A 13,936-nucleotide genomic window follows, 5' to 3' on the forward strand; every position below is an offset into this window, starting at 1 on the left:
TGGGATCATTGAGTGAATGTGCCTCCTCCCAAAGAGGCTATAAACAAGTCAGTCATTTCCTGCTCATCTTGAACAACAGTCAGGTTGTTCTCATGTGGCGCTTTATTGTAATTTATCTTGTGATGAGTGCACGAAAACAGGACTTAAATGGAGCAGCCATGAAGCTCAACTATAGTGAGTAAAAAACCTTGATAGAAAGGCTTACTTACTTCCACAAACAAATCCACAAATCCACAAATCCAACACACAGTACCTTACAGATTACAAGAACAAATGAAGAAACTGAACGGGCTTTTTGACTTACAATGTTTTCATTTCCAAACTAATGTGCTTATGGAGTATTGCAAGAAAAATCTGAAAGAGATTCCAAAAATTCCTAGTATACTGCATTATTCCTAACAGTTTAGGAGGAACACAAAAAGTTGCCACGGTAACGCTGCTCACATTTTAAAAATAGTTCGGTTATTAAAAATGGTAGGAAAAATGTGAAAAAAGAAGTCTAAGGTGGAACAGAGAGTCTTGAGTTGTTAGATACACAGAGAAGTCAAGAGGAAACACGTTCCACAGTGAGTATGATCCCAAAGTGTCCAGTGTGAATCAACAAATATGAACGTATAAAAGTAACATAAAAAATGTATCTAGAAGGTTTTTTTTATGTCTTAAAACACTAATTTCCTCCTGTTTGACAATGAAAAAATGATTGTGCAACTGAAAACAAACTTCCAGGAATTCCTGCACTAATTTATTTATTCAGGGATATTTGACAAGGACCCAAGTTAAATTTGCGCAATGCATTTTTTTCTGAAGAAATCATCAGAGAACTACAAAGGAAAATATTTTCTTAAGAGGCTTCATGCAGCTGGGCACGGGTATTCAGTAAACCCATTTCATCAAGGCTGCATATACAGTAAACTCAGACACTGTGTAAAGTAGTGAAATCATCTGCAGATAAACAAGAATTATTAACGCCCTGGGATCACAGAGCACAGAGACACACACTCAGACCAACAACTTTCTCAGAACAGCCATCTGCTCCGGGTCAAATTCTGAGTAGGAGAAATAATCCATTTACCACTGGTACAGAGGAAGGACGTAAAAAAAAGCCTTTACAATATTATCACTGACATTGTGAGGATATCAGTAAAACGCGTACCATGTTGTCGGCAGTGGGGGGAGGAATGCTATGACCAATGCGGTAACATCCAAGTGAGGTCAAGTACTGGCTACAGACACAATATCACAGACAAAGATAAATGGAGCATGGATAATTGCGCTCTCCTTTGACTGATTGCGTCAGTCCACCGACCGTGGATAATAGCGCTTTGCTATGACTGACTGCGAGAGTCATATCTGTGACCAGCTCTCTTCAAGCAAATCCAAACCATCAACGCCGCTATAGCAACTTTCTAACCAGAGCTTATAAGACCAGAACAAACACAGCCAAAAACAATTCAAATCTGTCATCCACCTCCGCACAAACTATCAACTCTCTTTCCGTGAGAAATTCCTTTATCTTAAAATCTCAGCTTCTCTTCATGAGCTCCCTACCGAAGTCATCCTGCAAGCTGGTAGCGCCCACGGTTGAGGCCTTGTCCTGAGAACCCTCCAGGTGTGTGCTTCCATTCCTGGCCAGCAGGGAGGCGCTTGTGCTCAGCACGGTCACCTGGGACGGGGTTCTGGATGGCTGATTTTTCACCTGGGAAGTAGAAGGCTGGGAGGCCTGGCTGAGAGCCTCCTGAAGACTGTTGGAGGAGAAGGGAGAAGGGGAGGAAATGAGAAGTGATAGAGGCCAGGGTGGTTACTGTTGATGTGCAACACTATCACAGGGGGGGAGAGGGGTGAGGAGGTAATTTTACAATAGAGGGATTTCAGGTGATGTGATGCACATGCTGGCAGTCGCAGTGGAGGTTCCCGACTCCAGGGAAAAATGGCTGTGAACAGGTGTTGACTTTGGTGAAAAAAAACAGACACGGAGGCTAATTTCTGTGATTTCTGACAACAAATGTATAATATTAGATGAGCTATGGATGTGATTTGTGCTCTGACTGTACAGAATTGTAACGTGTGTTTTTTCCTGGAAGAAGAACACTAATATTGAAGATTAAGGATATAACTATTTACCTCTCTGGCACTTTGCAGGGGAATATAAACAGACAGAGCAACTACTGGGTCTTCAGGGAAAAAATTAATTACTCTAAACTACACCACAGGTAGATACGTTAATTCTGTCATTACTTACAAATCAGTTACAATATTATAATCATGCAGTGAGTAAACTGTCTGAGAAAGCCTAAAAACAAGAAAGTCAGAAAAGTGCTTGGAGTGGAGGGACAGTGGAAGGTGGAGGGATGAGTGGAAGAGGGAACAATTTTGCAATTTGCAAGTTTATTGACCCCTGGCAGGCTGCACGCTTGTTTTCCTTGCTTAACATTTTTCAAGGCTCAGCGTTTAGAAATGTGACCTTGCTGGATATATGCAGGAAAACATAAGAGTCTTGGCCAGAAGTGAATAGCTGTTGGCAGTCGTACAGCAAAACTCCTACAGTCCTACAGATCTCAGGAACCTGATGTATAGCCACAGCATAAGACCAGTGGAGCACAGACATTGTGGTTTAAGTATTCTGTCTGTAGTGCCAACAGCGCTTAAATTGCCACGTTACATTTGGTAATTCGTTTTTTTTGTTTTTGAGATGTACCCATAGGGGCTTTTATGCTTTGCTAATTTGACAGGAAGGGACACACAAGCAGGAGAGAACCTGTGACCTTCTAGTTACGACACGGTCTCTCTAATCAGGCTACAACCTCGGGAGTGACGGGTCATTTGGAGTATTCTGCAGGGCAGCAGTCAATCATGTCAGGTCACCGTCATCTTGGACAGCAAGGATTAAAACACACACTCTGTCCAAGGTTAGATCCCACATGAAGTTACAAATGGGACTGATAAGAGCACTGGAGATGTGCCCAAATTGATACTATATTAACATGGCACAATTAAGGGCCACGATGAAAAAAAATGTAATATAGCAACAGGAATGTGACAGAAACCAGCAGGAAAATTTGGCCATGTAACATCGTATATTAGTTAAAATTTATGTTAAAAGTATAAATAATGGAAATCTCTAAATATCTCTCTGCTGTGAATAATTGAGCTTACCCTACACAAAATCTGCTTAGAAGCTGTAAAATGCTGGAAAATCTATGAATGCGCAGCTAGGGACTCACAATTAAAAAACAACAAACACAGTATATTCCTTTGGGGGACGGACTTAAACCTTTGATTTTTAAAATGATCAATATCATCTTCATCTCTCTCCTTAGAAAGGTCACTCAAAAGGGCAAAGCAATGCGATACAGCGGGATGTCTGTTTTATTGAACGAATCATGCGCAGTTCTGAGGGGAGACGGTATGTCAGCCAAGCAGATTAGTCAGACCTTGTGGCCTTGTGCCTTTGAGTTTGTTAAGGACTCCTTTCTTTGATCCGTGCTCAAAATGTGGAATTTAAAAAGATCAGAGCGTATGATAACAGGATGAAAAGAGGGAAGTCTTGAGAAAAGGAGGACGAAAAGACATCACATGCAGAGTGGAGACACCCATCCAATGATAGACGATGTCTCGCTCGATGTCATGCACTGGAGAAGACGCAAAACTGGTGTTGATGTGGGAGAGGAAACAGCGCCACCTGGTAACATGCTCACACCAGGCAACAAAAAAAAACGACAGAAAGGATTCCCTGCTCCATGCACGGCGTACCTGAGAGGAGATCCAATGAGAGACGTGGGTGGGGTGGGGTTACTCCCTGCGTTGTGTCGCCGCCGCACCGCCTGCCGACGAAACGTGCTACGCTCACGCCGAAATATGACCGTCTCCTCGCTCCCTGGGGCTGTCATGGTGAGAGACATCATTGGCCAGTCAGATTGGATGAGTTTCCTTTTTTCCCCTGAGAGCTTTATGTGGACACCAACATGTGTTTTGCAGTATTTTTTTTTACTTAAAATAAATAAATAAATGCAACAGCTACAAAATCTGCTCCTTGAACTTTAGACTAGTAATGAATGTCACTCCTTAAAGTCAACTACAAACATGACAGAACAACACTGAAACAGGCTGTACTGTGCTGGTGGTCCAGCGGTTGAGACGGGAGCCAGAACATCCCCGATTCCAGTCTAGCTGGGGATCTTTGCTGCATATAGTGTCCCTCGCTCTCTCCTCTCATTTCCTGTCTGGTGTCTCTGCTGTCCCTACCAAATCCCCAAAAGATAATCTTAGAACAATACTGAAACATACAGTATGTCTGAAGTGACACATTTTCCAAAATAGAAATGTATTTATAACTTTTGCCGTGCTGCCGCTGGCCCACTGCGGCCGCAAGAGGTGATTAAAGGACAACGGCTCACTGAATTTCCCCAAGAACCTCCTGAGTCAATCCCTTCAAAAGCAAGACGATGCAACTGTTGAAAAGAAGAAATAATCTTCCTGTCACAAATAAAAAGCTGAATTCAGAAGCAATAAAACACAACCCTGCTCAGTTCATTGCACACACGAGTCGTGCTGCTACAGTTTTACTTGGTCCGATATGACCAGTAGCTCATGGCGGCCAATGTGAGCCAACTATAAATAGATATTGCTGTATAACTGTCATTACTGAGTCACTCTTCTCTGCTTGTGCTTCTGTTATGCTACATTCCTGCATTCACCACTAATACCAGTGACTGTGTGACTTGTGGCCACAGTGACTGGTGTCTTGCTTTAATGGCATTACCATTGGGCAACCTGGAGGAGAGCCACCGGAGGAGGAGAACTTCTCATTTCACTCTCGTCACAAAACCGTTTAAAGGTTCCTCCGTGGCACGCTAAAAACTATTCGATGCAGCAAAATGACTCAGCAAACTCGAGCTAAAGTTAGCCTACAGTAGTGACTGTGTCATTCACTTCCAACTTTAACTTTTCGTGTGTATGAGAAAGAAAGCACGATGTATTCTTTGAAAAGACGCTCTGTTATTCAGCTCATCAGAACCAAGTGGGTTGGCAGAAAACATTTTCCCACGTCCAGCAAAATCCCATTAACCACCGCTGATGACTTCAACCCAAGTCAATGGATGTTTTCAACCAACCAACCAATGCTACGCTTCATTCTAATGCCGATGAATGCTCCTGTATGTATGTATGGAGTGAGGTTAAACAAACAAAAGATCCAGACGGCAGGAATCAAATCTGAATCAAACACTAATTATGAAAAGCTTTCCGGCCAACACTCGACATGTCCAGACACATCCAGCCGCTGATATTATTTATCCCAGGAGGTGTACACTCTTAGAAAACCCCCGAAACAACAGTAACCATCATGAAAAATGTCTACAACACACAGCAGGCAAAGTAATAAGAACCAGGACAGACGATACCTCAGTAAAAATAGAAGACGTAGTCTGAAAGTTTTAAGAATCTGGGGTAGGGAACGTCTATTAGACTGCTGTTTGTCTAACCTCAGCACAAAACACACGCTGTGCCATCGTGCTAATAGTGATCTACACAAGGAACACTATGCTTGGGTCAGAATTGTCACTCGGTGGAAACTCACCATGGTTACACTGAATGAGCAAGGCAGACAACACCTCTTATGCAGCCACACACACACACACACAAGCAATAATGAAGCAAGCCTAATGTCTGGAGAACTACACCCAACACAATCTCAGTTTGGTAAACTATCATTACGCTCCTGCAAATAGGTCAGACAGCAGCTATCCAGCATCCGCTTAAATCCAAAAACTTAGTTCAGTTATCACTTAAACAAACCAAAGCTAAGATAATAGTGTCCATATCAGTATATTCTGCAGATAAGTCACAAAATAGAGTGCATGTGTAAACAAGTGGAGTAATCAGTAGCATTAAATGTGGACAGGGTTAAACACAACATTTCACAGGATGCATTTCAGAGTCACTGCATTGATTTAAATGTAAAATGTGGGCTAGTCATCAAAGACCAGTAGTATACCAGACAGAATGCGATGTGTACAGTATGTTAGATCCCTGTGTGTAGTACATACCCCGCAGGGAAGCAGCAGTGGCATCCTGAGGCTCAGTGAAAGCTGCCTGGTTGGGCAGACTGTTTCTGGAGCGGGTCACTGATTCCAGCTGGGATGCCCGACCCAGCAGGGAAGCAGCGTCAAGGACTTCCCCTTCTTTGGCTTCCAGGTCCGACTTGGAGGTGGTAAGAGGTCGAGGCCCAGCTGGAGCTCCGAGGCGGCCGGGATCATTAAGGCAGGCAGCCGTACCACTGTCCAAACTCAACACTCTCGCATGCGTTTTGGCACTGCCTGTGCTGGGGGTTCGGCGGGAGGTGCGCCTCTTCCCTCCAGTTCGCACTCCTGCCTCAGATCCTGCCGCAGCTTTTACTGTGGAGGAGGAGGAGGAGGCGGCTGCATTGGCTGCTGTGTGCTTGGCTTTCAGGGCCCTGTAGCAGCCCTCTGGTGAGTGGCAGGAGCGGGAGGTGGTGCTAGATGAGCTGTCTGTGCTTAGGTGGTGGGTGGAGTGGAGACTTGAGGCACAGCTAAGTTCACTCTGATCGCTGGAGTCTTCCTCTCCACCCCCAGTAAACACAGCACTACAAGGCTTGGCCATACCACGCAAAGACATGTAGTCCCGGTGACGGCTGGCATCAAAGCTACTTGCCCTTTTCTTGCCGGTCCGCCGGCGTCCACTGCGCCCTGCTGACAGGGAGGAAGTCCTCTGAACAATGTTGGCTGACTTTGGTTCATCTTTCACCTGCTCCTGCTCCGTGGCAGCTACACCTGTTGAGCCATCGGCACTGGTCCTGATGCCAGGCTCTTCCTGGCACCTGCCAGGTTCCACCAGCTCTTTGGCTGCACAGGATGGTGTGTCAGTAGGTTGTTTAGCAGTCAGCTCATTGGCATGAGGGTTTTTATTGGCCTCTCTGGAGGGAAGGTTGCTGAGACCTCGAGAGCTAATACTGCCCAGGCTAGAAGTCCTGCCGTCTGCAGGAGCAGATACAGCATCTCCTCTGTCCCGCACACGTTCATCTCCTGAAAGCGAGAGCAGGCTCTCCACATGTGTAGAGCTGGTCTGTTCACTATGAAAGCTGCTGACAGTGCTGTTGGTGTCCCGGTCTGTGCCACTGCAGTAGCTCTCAGTTGAGCCACTACTGCGAGTACTCAGACTCCTCAGGCTATCAGCACTGCGCTCCCCTCCCTGGGACTTTCCTCCTGCACCAGAGCCTTTCCCCGCACCACCCATCTCCACTTGATACAGTCCTGAGCTACCTTCCCCTGCCTCCCTGGAGGCTGAGCGGGCTACTTTGCGCGGTTCTTTGTGCCTATAACACTCTACCCCCGAAGTGGAGGGCACAGCTTGGTCCTGCTGGTACAGCCGCTCAGCCCCCTCTCTACCACACACCCCTGGCTTGTGAGGTCTGGCAGTCTCCAGCTCACACACAGGGTCAAGGCCACCTCTCCTGGGTGGAGGGTACAGAGCAAAGTCTGGTAGACACGGGTCGGGGAAAGCAGAACCCGCCGAGCTAGAGGTCCGTGGCAGCCCCCGAGAACGGAGCTCCTTCCTAAAGGTCTGAGATTGCATGGATGCATGAGTGGCCACTTCTGTGTCACAGGAGGAGTGTGACAGGCTGAAGTGATAAGCAGCAGAGTTACAGAGATCAGCAGGCTCCCTGGACAGCTCTGAAGGACACAAGGAGGTTGACGGCTGCAAGGAGGCAAAGGAGTCATTGGGAACAAGGCAGTACATCTTTGCGTCCGATAGCAGATCTAAATGGACACAAAGAGAAATAAACATTAAGGACTGCGTTGAAAAGTCAAAGCCGGTGAGATGAGAAAGACGTGTGTGTATGTGATAGCCTTGTTTACCATGATCATGGCTGCAGCTCTCAACAAGAGTCAAACTAATGTCGTCTGAAGTCTTTCCCACATCTCCTGCAAAGATAGGAAGAAAGCAATTACGAGATGAAATGTTTAATCAATTATTAATACACTGACATCCACTAACCCTGGAAACCTACATATACCTGGCCTCCACACAGCGTAAAGAAAAAGATGATGCCCTGATGGCTGTACAAGATGACCTTTGATCAAAGATTTAAACGTTTACTAGGATCTTCTTTGCAATCGCCGTATCTTTAATCCTGCAGGTCTTACATGGTTTCCTGTGAGTTTGTGATGGACAGGCTGAGAGGGTGGAATCCTTGAAGGGAAGAAGATTAAAACGCTAAACCCCAGCAGAGCCCTTGTCCCACTTCAGACCATTTCCTGTCATCGCAAACTGCCAGCTAATTAGAATGGCATCGAACAGACTCACTGAATTATTCAGGCGACGCAGCCGCCTCCGTCTAACACTCAGTACAATGGCCCCAAAGCAAAGCTACAAGTTCACTTATTGTCTTCTTCTCAGTATTCCAATAAAGAGTTCCAGGAGAATGACTCCCATGCTGGGTCTTAGAGTGTATTACTTTTTTTTTTTTCCAAGCTCAGCAGCGCCTGTCTAAAGCTGCCTCGTCTTGGTGTGACTGTTGAGGTCATGGCAATGCTGAGTCAGACTACATCTCCCGGGCAGCTGGGGTGATCATGGTCAGTGATGTGGTGATCCCACAAAAAGGAAATGCATCACACGGCCGCAAAGAAGACTGTAAAACCCAAACTGAGAACAACCATTTGGCAAATTATTTAAGTACACATGAAAAGGTAGTCATAGTTACCTTTGGCTACTGTTGCTCTTCCATGGGTGGATGCAATCTGAAATTTTAATAAAAAAATAAGTCAAGGAAACTTCTATCAAAAAGCAATTTCTGGAGCAAAACATTCACAAAAACTGACAAGGCGTGTGATCATTAGAGAATAAAACATCCAAAGGAAAACACTGTTTGTGTTATGCCTCTTCAGAGAAAGTCAGAGAAAACTTTTGGCTTCCCTTCCCGCTCGGTACGCAGCAGCTGAGCAGAACATGCTGGCTGATTAGCGACTCAAGGACACGCAGTACAAAGGCGTAGAACACAGCACCGATGGGGATTCAGAGGTTAAATATATCTCACAGAATAAAACAGCTAAAGAATATTAAAGGAGATATCAGCTGACAGCAAGCGATGTGACGATCATACCTAACGAAAACCTCCCTCCACACACACACACACAGTTACAGTAAGCACTACTAGATGTAACACCAAACTGAGAGAAGGTAGAAAAACTGCCAGGACTCAGCAGATGATGCATGTTTGTGGGAAGATTAAAGGTTTTCCCCAGTAGCGTGTAGTGGTAGTTTACTAATTTACACAAGAATTTTGAGAATTAAAAAAATCAACAAGTGAATGTTTTGGATGCTTCAGATGTAGTTCACTTTCACTTCACAGTTTTCTTGTACACATAACATCTGAAAGTAAGTCACTACTTTCGACTCAATTTCCATTAAAAAAAGACACACAGATTCTGTATGTTTCTATCACAAAGTAGATCTCGTGTTTGCTTTTCTTAATTGAGGCTGATAATTAATTACTCCCTAAAATAGTCACGTATTTATAGTGCATACATTTGTGACAGTAAATATAGTGCACGATACAGCACAATTATTTTAGTTGATTATATTTACAGTATATTCAATAATAATTTTGTCTATAAAATGTTTTTTATAGATAAAAGATTTTTTACACTGATATAGAAGTGTAAGAGCCATTCCTTACATATTAGAAGCTTTGACTGCAGATCAGACTTTTGACTTTCCCTTATAAATAAATGACTCAAATAATTCATCTATAATTTACATTGTTGAAAATCAATTGTACGTTGAGCAACTAATCGATTAATTGATCACTTCTTAGCTAGATTAAATAAGGAGTCATTTTTGGACTCAGTTGGTGCAGGCCAGGCATTACAGGACCTCACTTCTAGTGCAGACAAGAAGTACATTTTGACAGTAAACTATAATAATGCTGACGTTTGTAAAAAAAAAAACTTTAAAAACAAAACAGCAGACAGACAGTAAATACAGTGTTGACCTACGTATTTAACAGATGTGTATTTGCCTTTTCGTCTTCAAAAGAAGAGGAGAAAGGTTATAATGAGGAGCATCTTTATATACAGCGCGGCACGCAGCAGGCCGGTGCTCTCCTTTACCTGCTGGTTTGACTCCATCCCAATATAGGAGTTCCTGGAACTGCAGTCCACTGGTGGAGTCTCTTGCCTGATGAAGTCTGCCATCTCAATACCCCCTCCAGGGTCCCTGTACAGACGCACAAACACAGCACACTCCTTACCTTAAATCTGAATGGATGGTAGAGAGAGAAAAGTGCCATTCATCTTGTTCAGGTGATGTGTACAGTAGGTTCTGGTATACCTCATATATGTCCTTCCCTTTAATCAGTACACCGGACTCAATTTAGAGATAAACACATCTTGTAACTTTATTAAACAGGCCTGTATTTTTTACATCATTTTGTGAGGATTGAACTGAAGGAGCAAAAACAGATGACAGCATCAATGTAGATTTTCCTCCGGGCCTATATTTAGCCCGGACGTGCTTGTTTAACCAGTTGGTATGTCGAAACAAACAACTTGCCAGGGATTGTCTATAAATCATTTCCATACGCCAAAAATGTTTCATAACGGGTCAAACCACAACACAAACACTCCAAGTAACGAACTACAACACGTAGAGCGGATGAACGGAGGCTGGAAAAAGGACCAGTCAGGGGAAAATGTGGGTGGGTGGTGGTTCAACAACACCTTAATCAACTTCAGCTCGGCTTCTCTACTCTACTGTAAACTCAAACAACCTGGAATGTAACTCCAGATGTGCGGGCAAAGCTGCGACTGCGTCTGCCCCTGTGGTCGAGGGCTCTCATTCTTCTCGTTGCCTTTCCCCTCTCTCAGCGTCCTGCTAAGCACTCTCTCAGGAATGTGAATATGAGTCACCTCTTCGAGTCATGGGCAGTAAAGTGCTGGAACCTCGCTGGCTTTTGTTCCTTCTGAATGAGAGCTAAACTGTCAGAAGAGTGGCATTCGGAGTCGGACAAACACATTATTTTCCTCCTTTTTAATATGTTAAGTGCTTGTAATTTAATGTAACTGATGACACGATCAATGTAAATTACTTTTTCCAAGTTGTGTAATTCAGATTTCGGTTGCTAATGCTGTTGTTTCATTTGTTTTAAACACAACGTAAACGGACAAGGAAACACGCAAAGTCCTGCAATACCACCACCACCACGCTAAACATAACCTTTACACTAATGAGATCCTTAATCACCGCCATTAACGGATTAATTAGCCCATATTTCACTGTCAACACACAACGCAATGCAACATATGGGTTGCATTTTGAACTCTGTACCTTTGAGCTTTGAGGATATTCAGTACGTTTGAGAAAAAAAAATGCTTTTTCCAATTTAGGTAAGGTGCACCAAAATCTATGCGGACCATCTACTCTTTACAGAAACCTTTGGCATAGCACTTAAAATAAGTTCTATCGTGTAATTTTATGAGCCAATATCCATGCGTCTACACACAAAGTGGGACATAAGACACACAAATACTGCATAACATGCAACACTGCAGCAGAGCAGAACAAAAAAAAGAGTGAGACTAAATGAAAACCCAGCAGTACAGTATATATTGGGTACAGCTGAAAGAGAAATGTTCTTTAAAAAGGAACCCTGTGGAGTTTTTTTACCACTAGTAGCACTCTGGGGATATATTTTTGTGAGTAGTTTGGTTGGTTCTCACGCACAAGCACATGGTTGACGTGATACACGCTCACGCTGCAGTATATAACTGGTCTATAAGTGGCTGTAACGCACCGAGAAACAGCAATGCACCAGCAAAACCCGGGAGGAAAAAGACTGCCGGCGAGTATACGTAAATGTAAACAATGCAAAAGATAAATAAATAAATACCAAATAGGCTTTGAAAGTGCTTTATCAGGAAGGAAATGCAGTCCACTCATTTGTTAAGCCTCAACGATACAAACAATGTGTTTTGGGGAGTAACACTGGACGTAAACAGAAACATTGTTTACGAGGAAAAACTCCACAGGGCACATTTGTATGCTTCATATGAACGAGTGTTCGGCGTCAATAAAAACCAAGAAATAATCTTTTAATGCATCTGAAAACAAAGCTTCAACAACACACCTCTTAGCACAAGCAATATGTGGACAGTTTCATTCAATTAAAAGCAATTAAAAAAGGGAAATAACTGATTCCTAAAGGACTAACCCTACCACGTCTGTCTGCAGATGTCGCCTCTGTGTGCAGGTCTCTCCTCCAGCTTCCCCTCGCTGCTGCTATTAAATCTACAACTCTTTAAAGCAACACACTGATTCTCCTTGTAGCAGCGTGCGTCTTTCTACGTGTCCCAACTCCAGGGCTCGACCTTCGACCTCCGATACACAACACCAGATTACGTCACCTTTAAATGGATCGACACACACGACACAACTCCTACGTCTTTGTCCAACATCTCCGGGTATCCGACCGACCTGTGTGAGACGTGAACTTACCCCGGGCCGTTGCTGTCCTCCCGCCGGGTGACACCGCCGTCGTTAGCCCCCTCGGTGCCGCCTCTGCTGCCCTGACTCTCCTTGGCCTGGTGCTCCACCACCTCCCCCTCATCCAGGGCATGGTGGAGGCGGTAGTTCACCATCTTCAGCAGCAGGAACATGGCGGCAATCACACCACAGTAGATTCCCACAATCACCATGGTTGGCTGCAGCGCCTGGGATTAGAGACAGAAGCAGAAGTCAACGATGTGGGGTGGAGGGGAACAGGAGGACGCTCACTGCAACACAAAACGCTGCATCCTTCCTGTTGCATTTTATTTAATTTTATTTATTTATCTCAAGGGCAAAGGAGTCTTATTATAGTGTAATATTAATATCACTGCCCAAGTTTGTGCTGTGATTATTTTGTTCTTCTGTGACAATAAAGATGTCTTTCGAAAAAGGAAGGAGAGATGCGTTTTCTCTATTTTGTTTTTTTACTTTTATCCAAAAAAGACAATGAGACAGCAGCGAATGAGTTTATTCATTTTATTGCTGAAGGACATTCGGTCACGAGGGGTGACAGTCGACACACGAAGCGCTGACAGAACTCAAATCTGTGAAGTCAGTTCCTCTAAACCCAGCTGGAAGAAATCTGAATGCACTGTTGTGCCCATTACGCCAATTACTTACGACGCACGCCGGCAGCGTTTTAATAAAAACAAACAACTGCATTCAGTGATCATTTTGCTGCCGAGGAAGGAGGCTTATCACCTGTGTGCGTTTACCACAAAAGGTGTCTGAGCTCCATCTTCTGCGTCTCTGTTGTCCTTGAGATGTCCCGCTGCATCCGTTCGCAGTTATTACAAACAGCAGCAGCACTCAGACCTGTGGCTCAATATAAACCACAGAGCTGACCGGCGTATTTCCACTCCAGTAATAGAGCGGAAACCACAAACCCGATCTGAAACATCAGCTTCTCGATATAGAAGTTAGTATGCTTTGCAAAACAGCCATTTCCTGACCTGAGCACACACACACACACAAAAAAGCTGTATTTTGATAAAACACAGTAAACACTGATGTTTCAACCTGCTCTGCAGCCGATCTGGATTAATTTATGGGGACTTAAACCCATAAATAACATGCACAGGTGGAGTATGACTACAAGGATCTGTCTTTTCTTTTTGGACAGTTCAGAGGGCAAAGCTATGTGTGCAAAAGTAAACACAAACAGGGCAAACAAAGACCTCTGGTGGCAAACAGCAGCCAGGGCAAACTGAATGAGCTCCTTGAACATTAAAGTTGCCAGATTAGTGTTACATCCCTGTCAGCTGTGCTCTTGCAGTCACAGCTGGTAGCTTCTGAAAACTGGTGATACCGCAAATCACTACCGACGGGAGGAAAACAACTAGATAAGAGAGGGGGTGGGGTGTGTGTGTGTGTG

The 13,936-nt window shown here is 44.2% G+C and overlaps 1 protein-coding gene across 1 annotated transcript in view; it reads right to left on the bottom strand.

Annotated features, from left to right (window-relative positions):
• pcnx1 (pecanex 1) overlaps positions 1 to 13,936 on the bottom strand; it is a gene marked incomplete at its 5' end in the record, with an annotated part of 32,277 nt that overhangs the window by 17,463 nt on the left and 878 nt on the right. Inside the window, 7 exon segments of the mRNA XM_035673464.1 lie at positions 1,549 to 1,742; positions 3,751 to 3,880; positions 6,045 to 7,775; positions 7,875 to 7,940; positions 8,720 to 8,756; positions 10,128 to 10,233; positions 12,511 to 12,725. Of these exon segments, the coding sequence (XP_035529357.1) occupies positions 1,549 to 1,742; positions 3,751 to 3,880; positions 6,045 to 7,775; positions 7,875 to 7,940; positions 8,720 to 8,756; positions 10,128 to 10,233; positions 12,511 to 12,725 (2,479 nt within the window).

This window comes from Morone saxatilis, unplaced genomic scaffold (assembly GCF_004916995.1).
Source record: "Morone saxatilis isolate NCDOM2014 unplaced genomic scaffold, NCSU_SB_2.0 Contig3, whole genome shotgun sequence".
NCBI classification, from domain to species: domain Eukaryota; kingdom Metazoa; phylum Chordata; class Actinopteri; family Moronidae; genus Morone; species Morone saxatilis.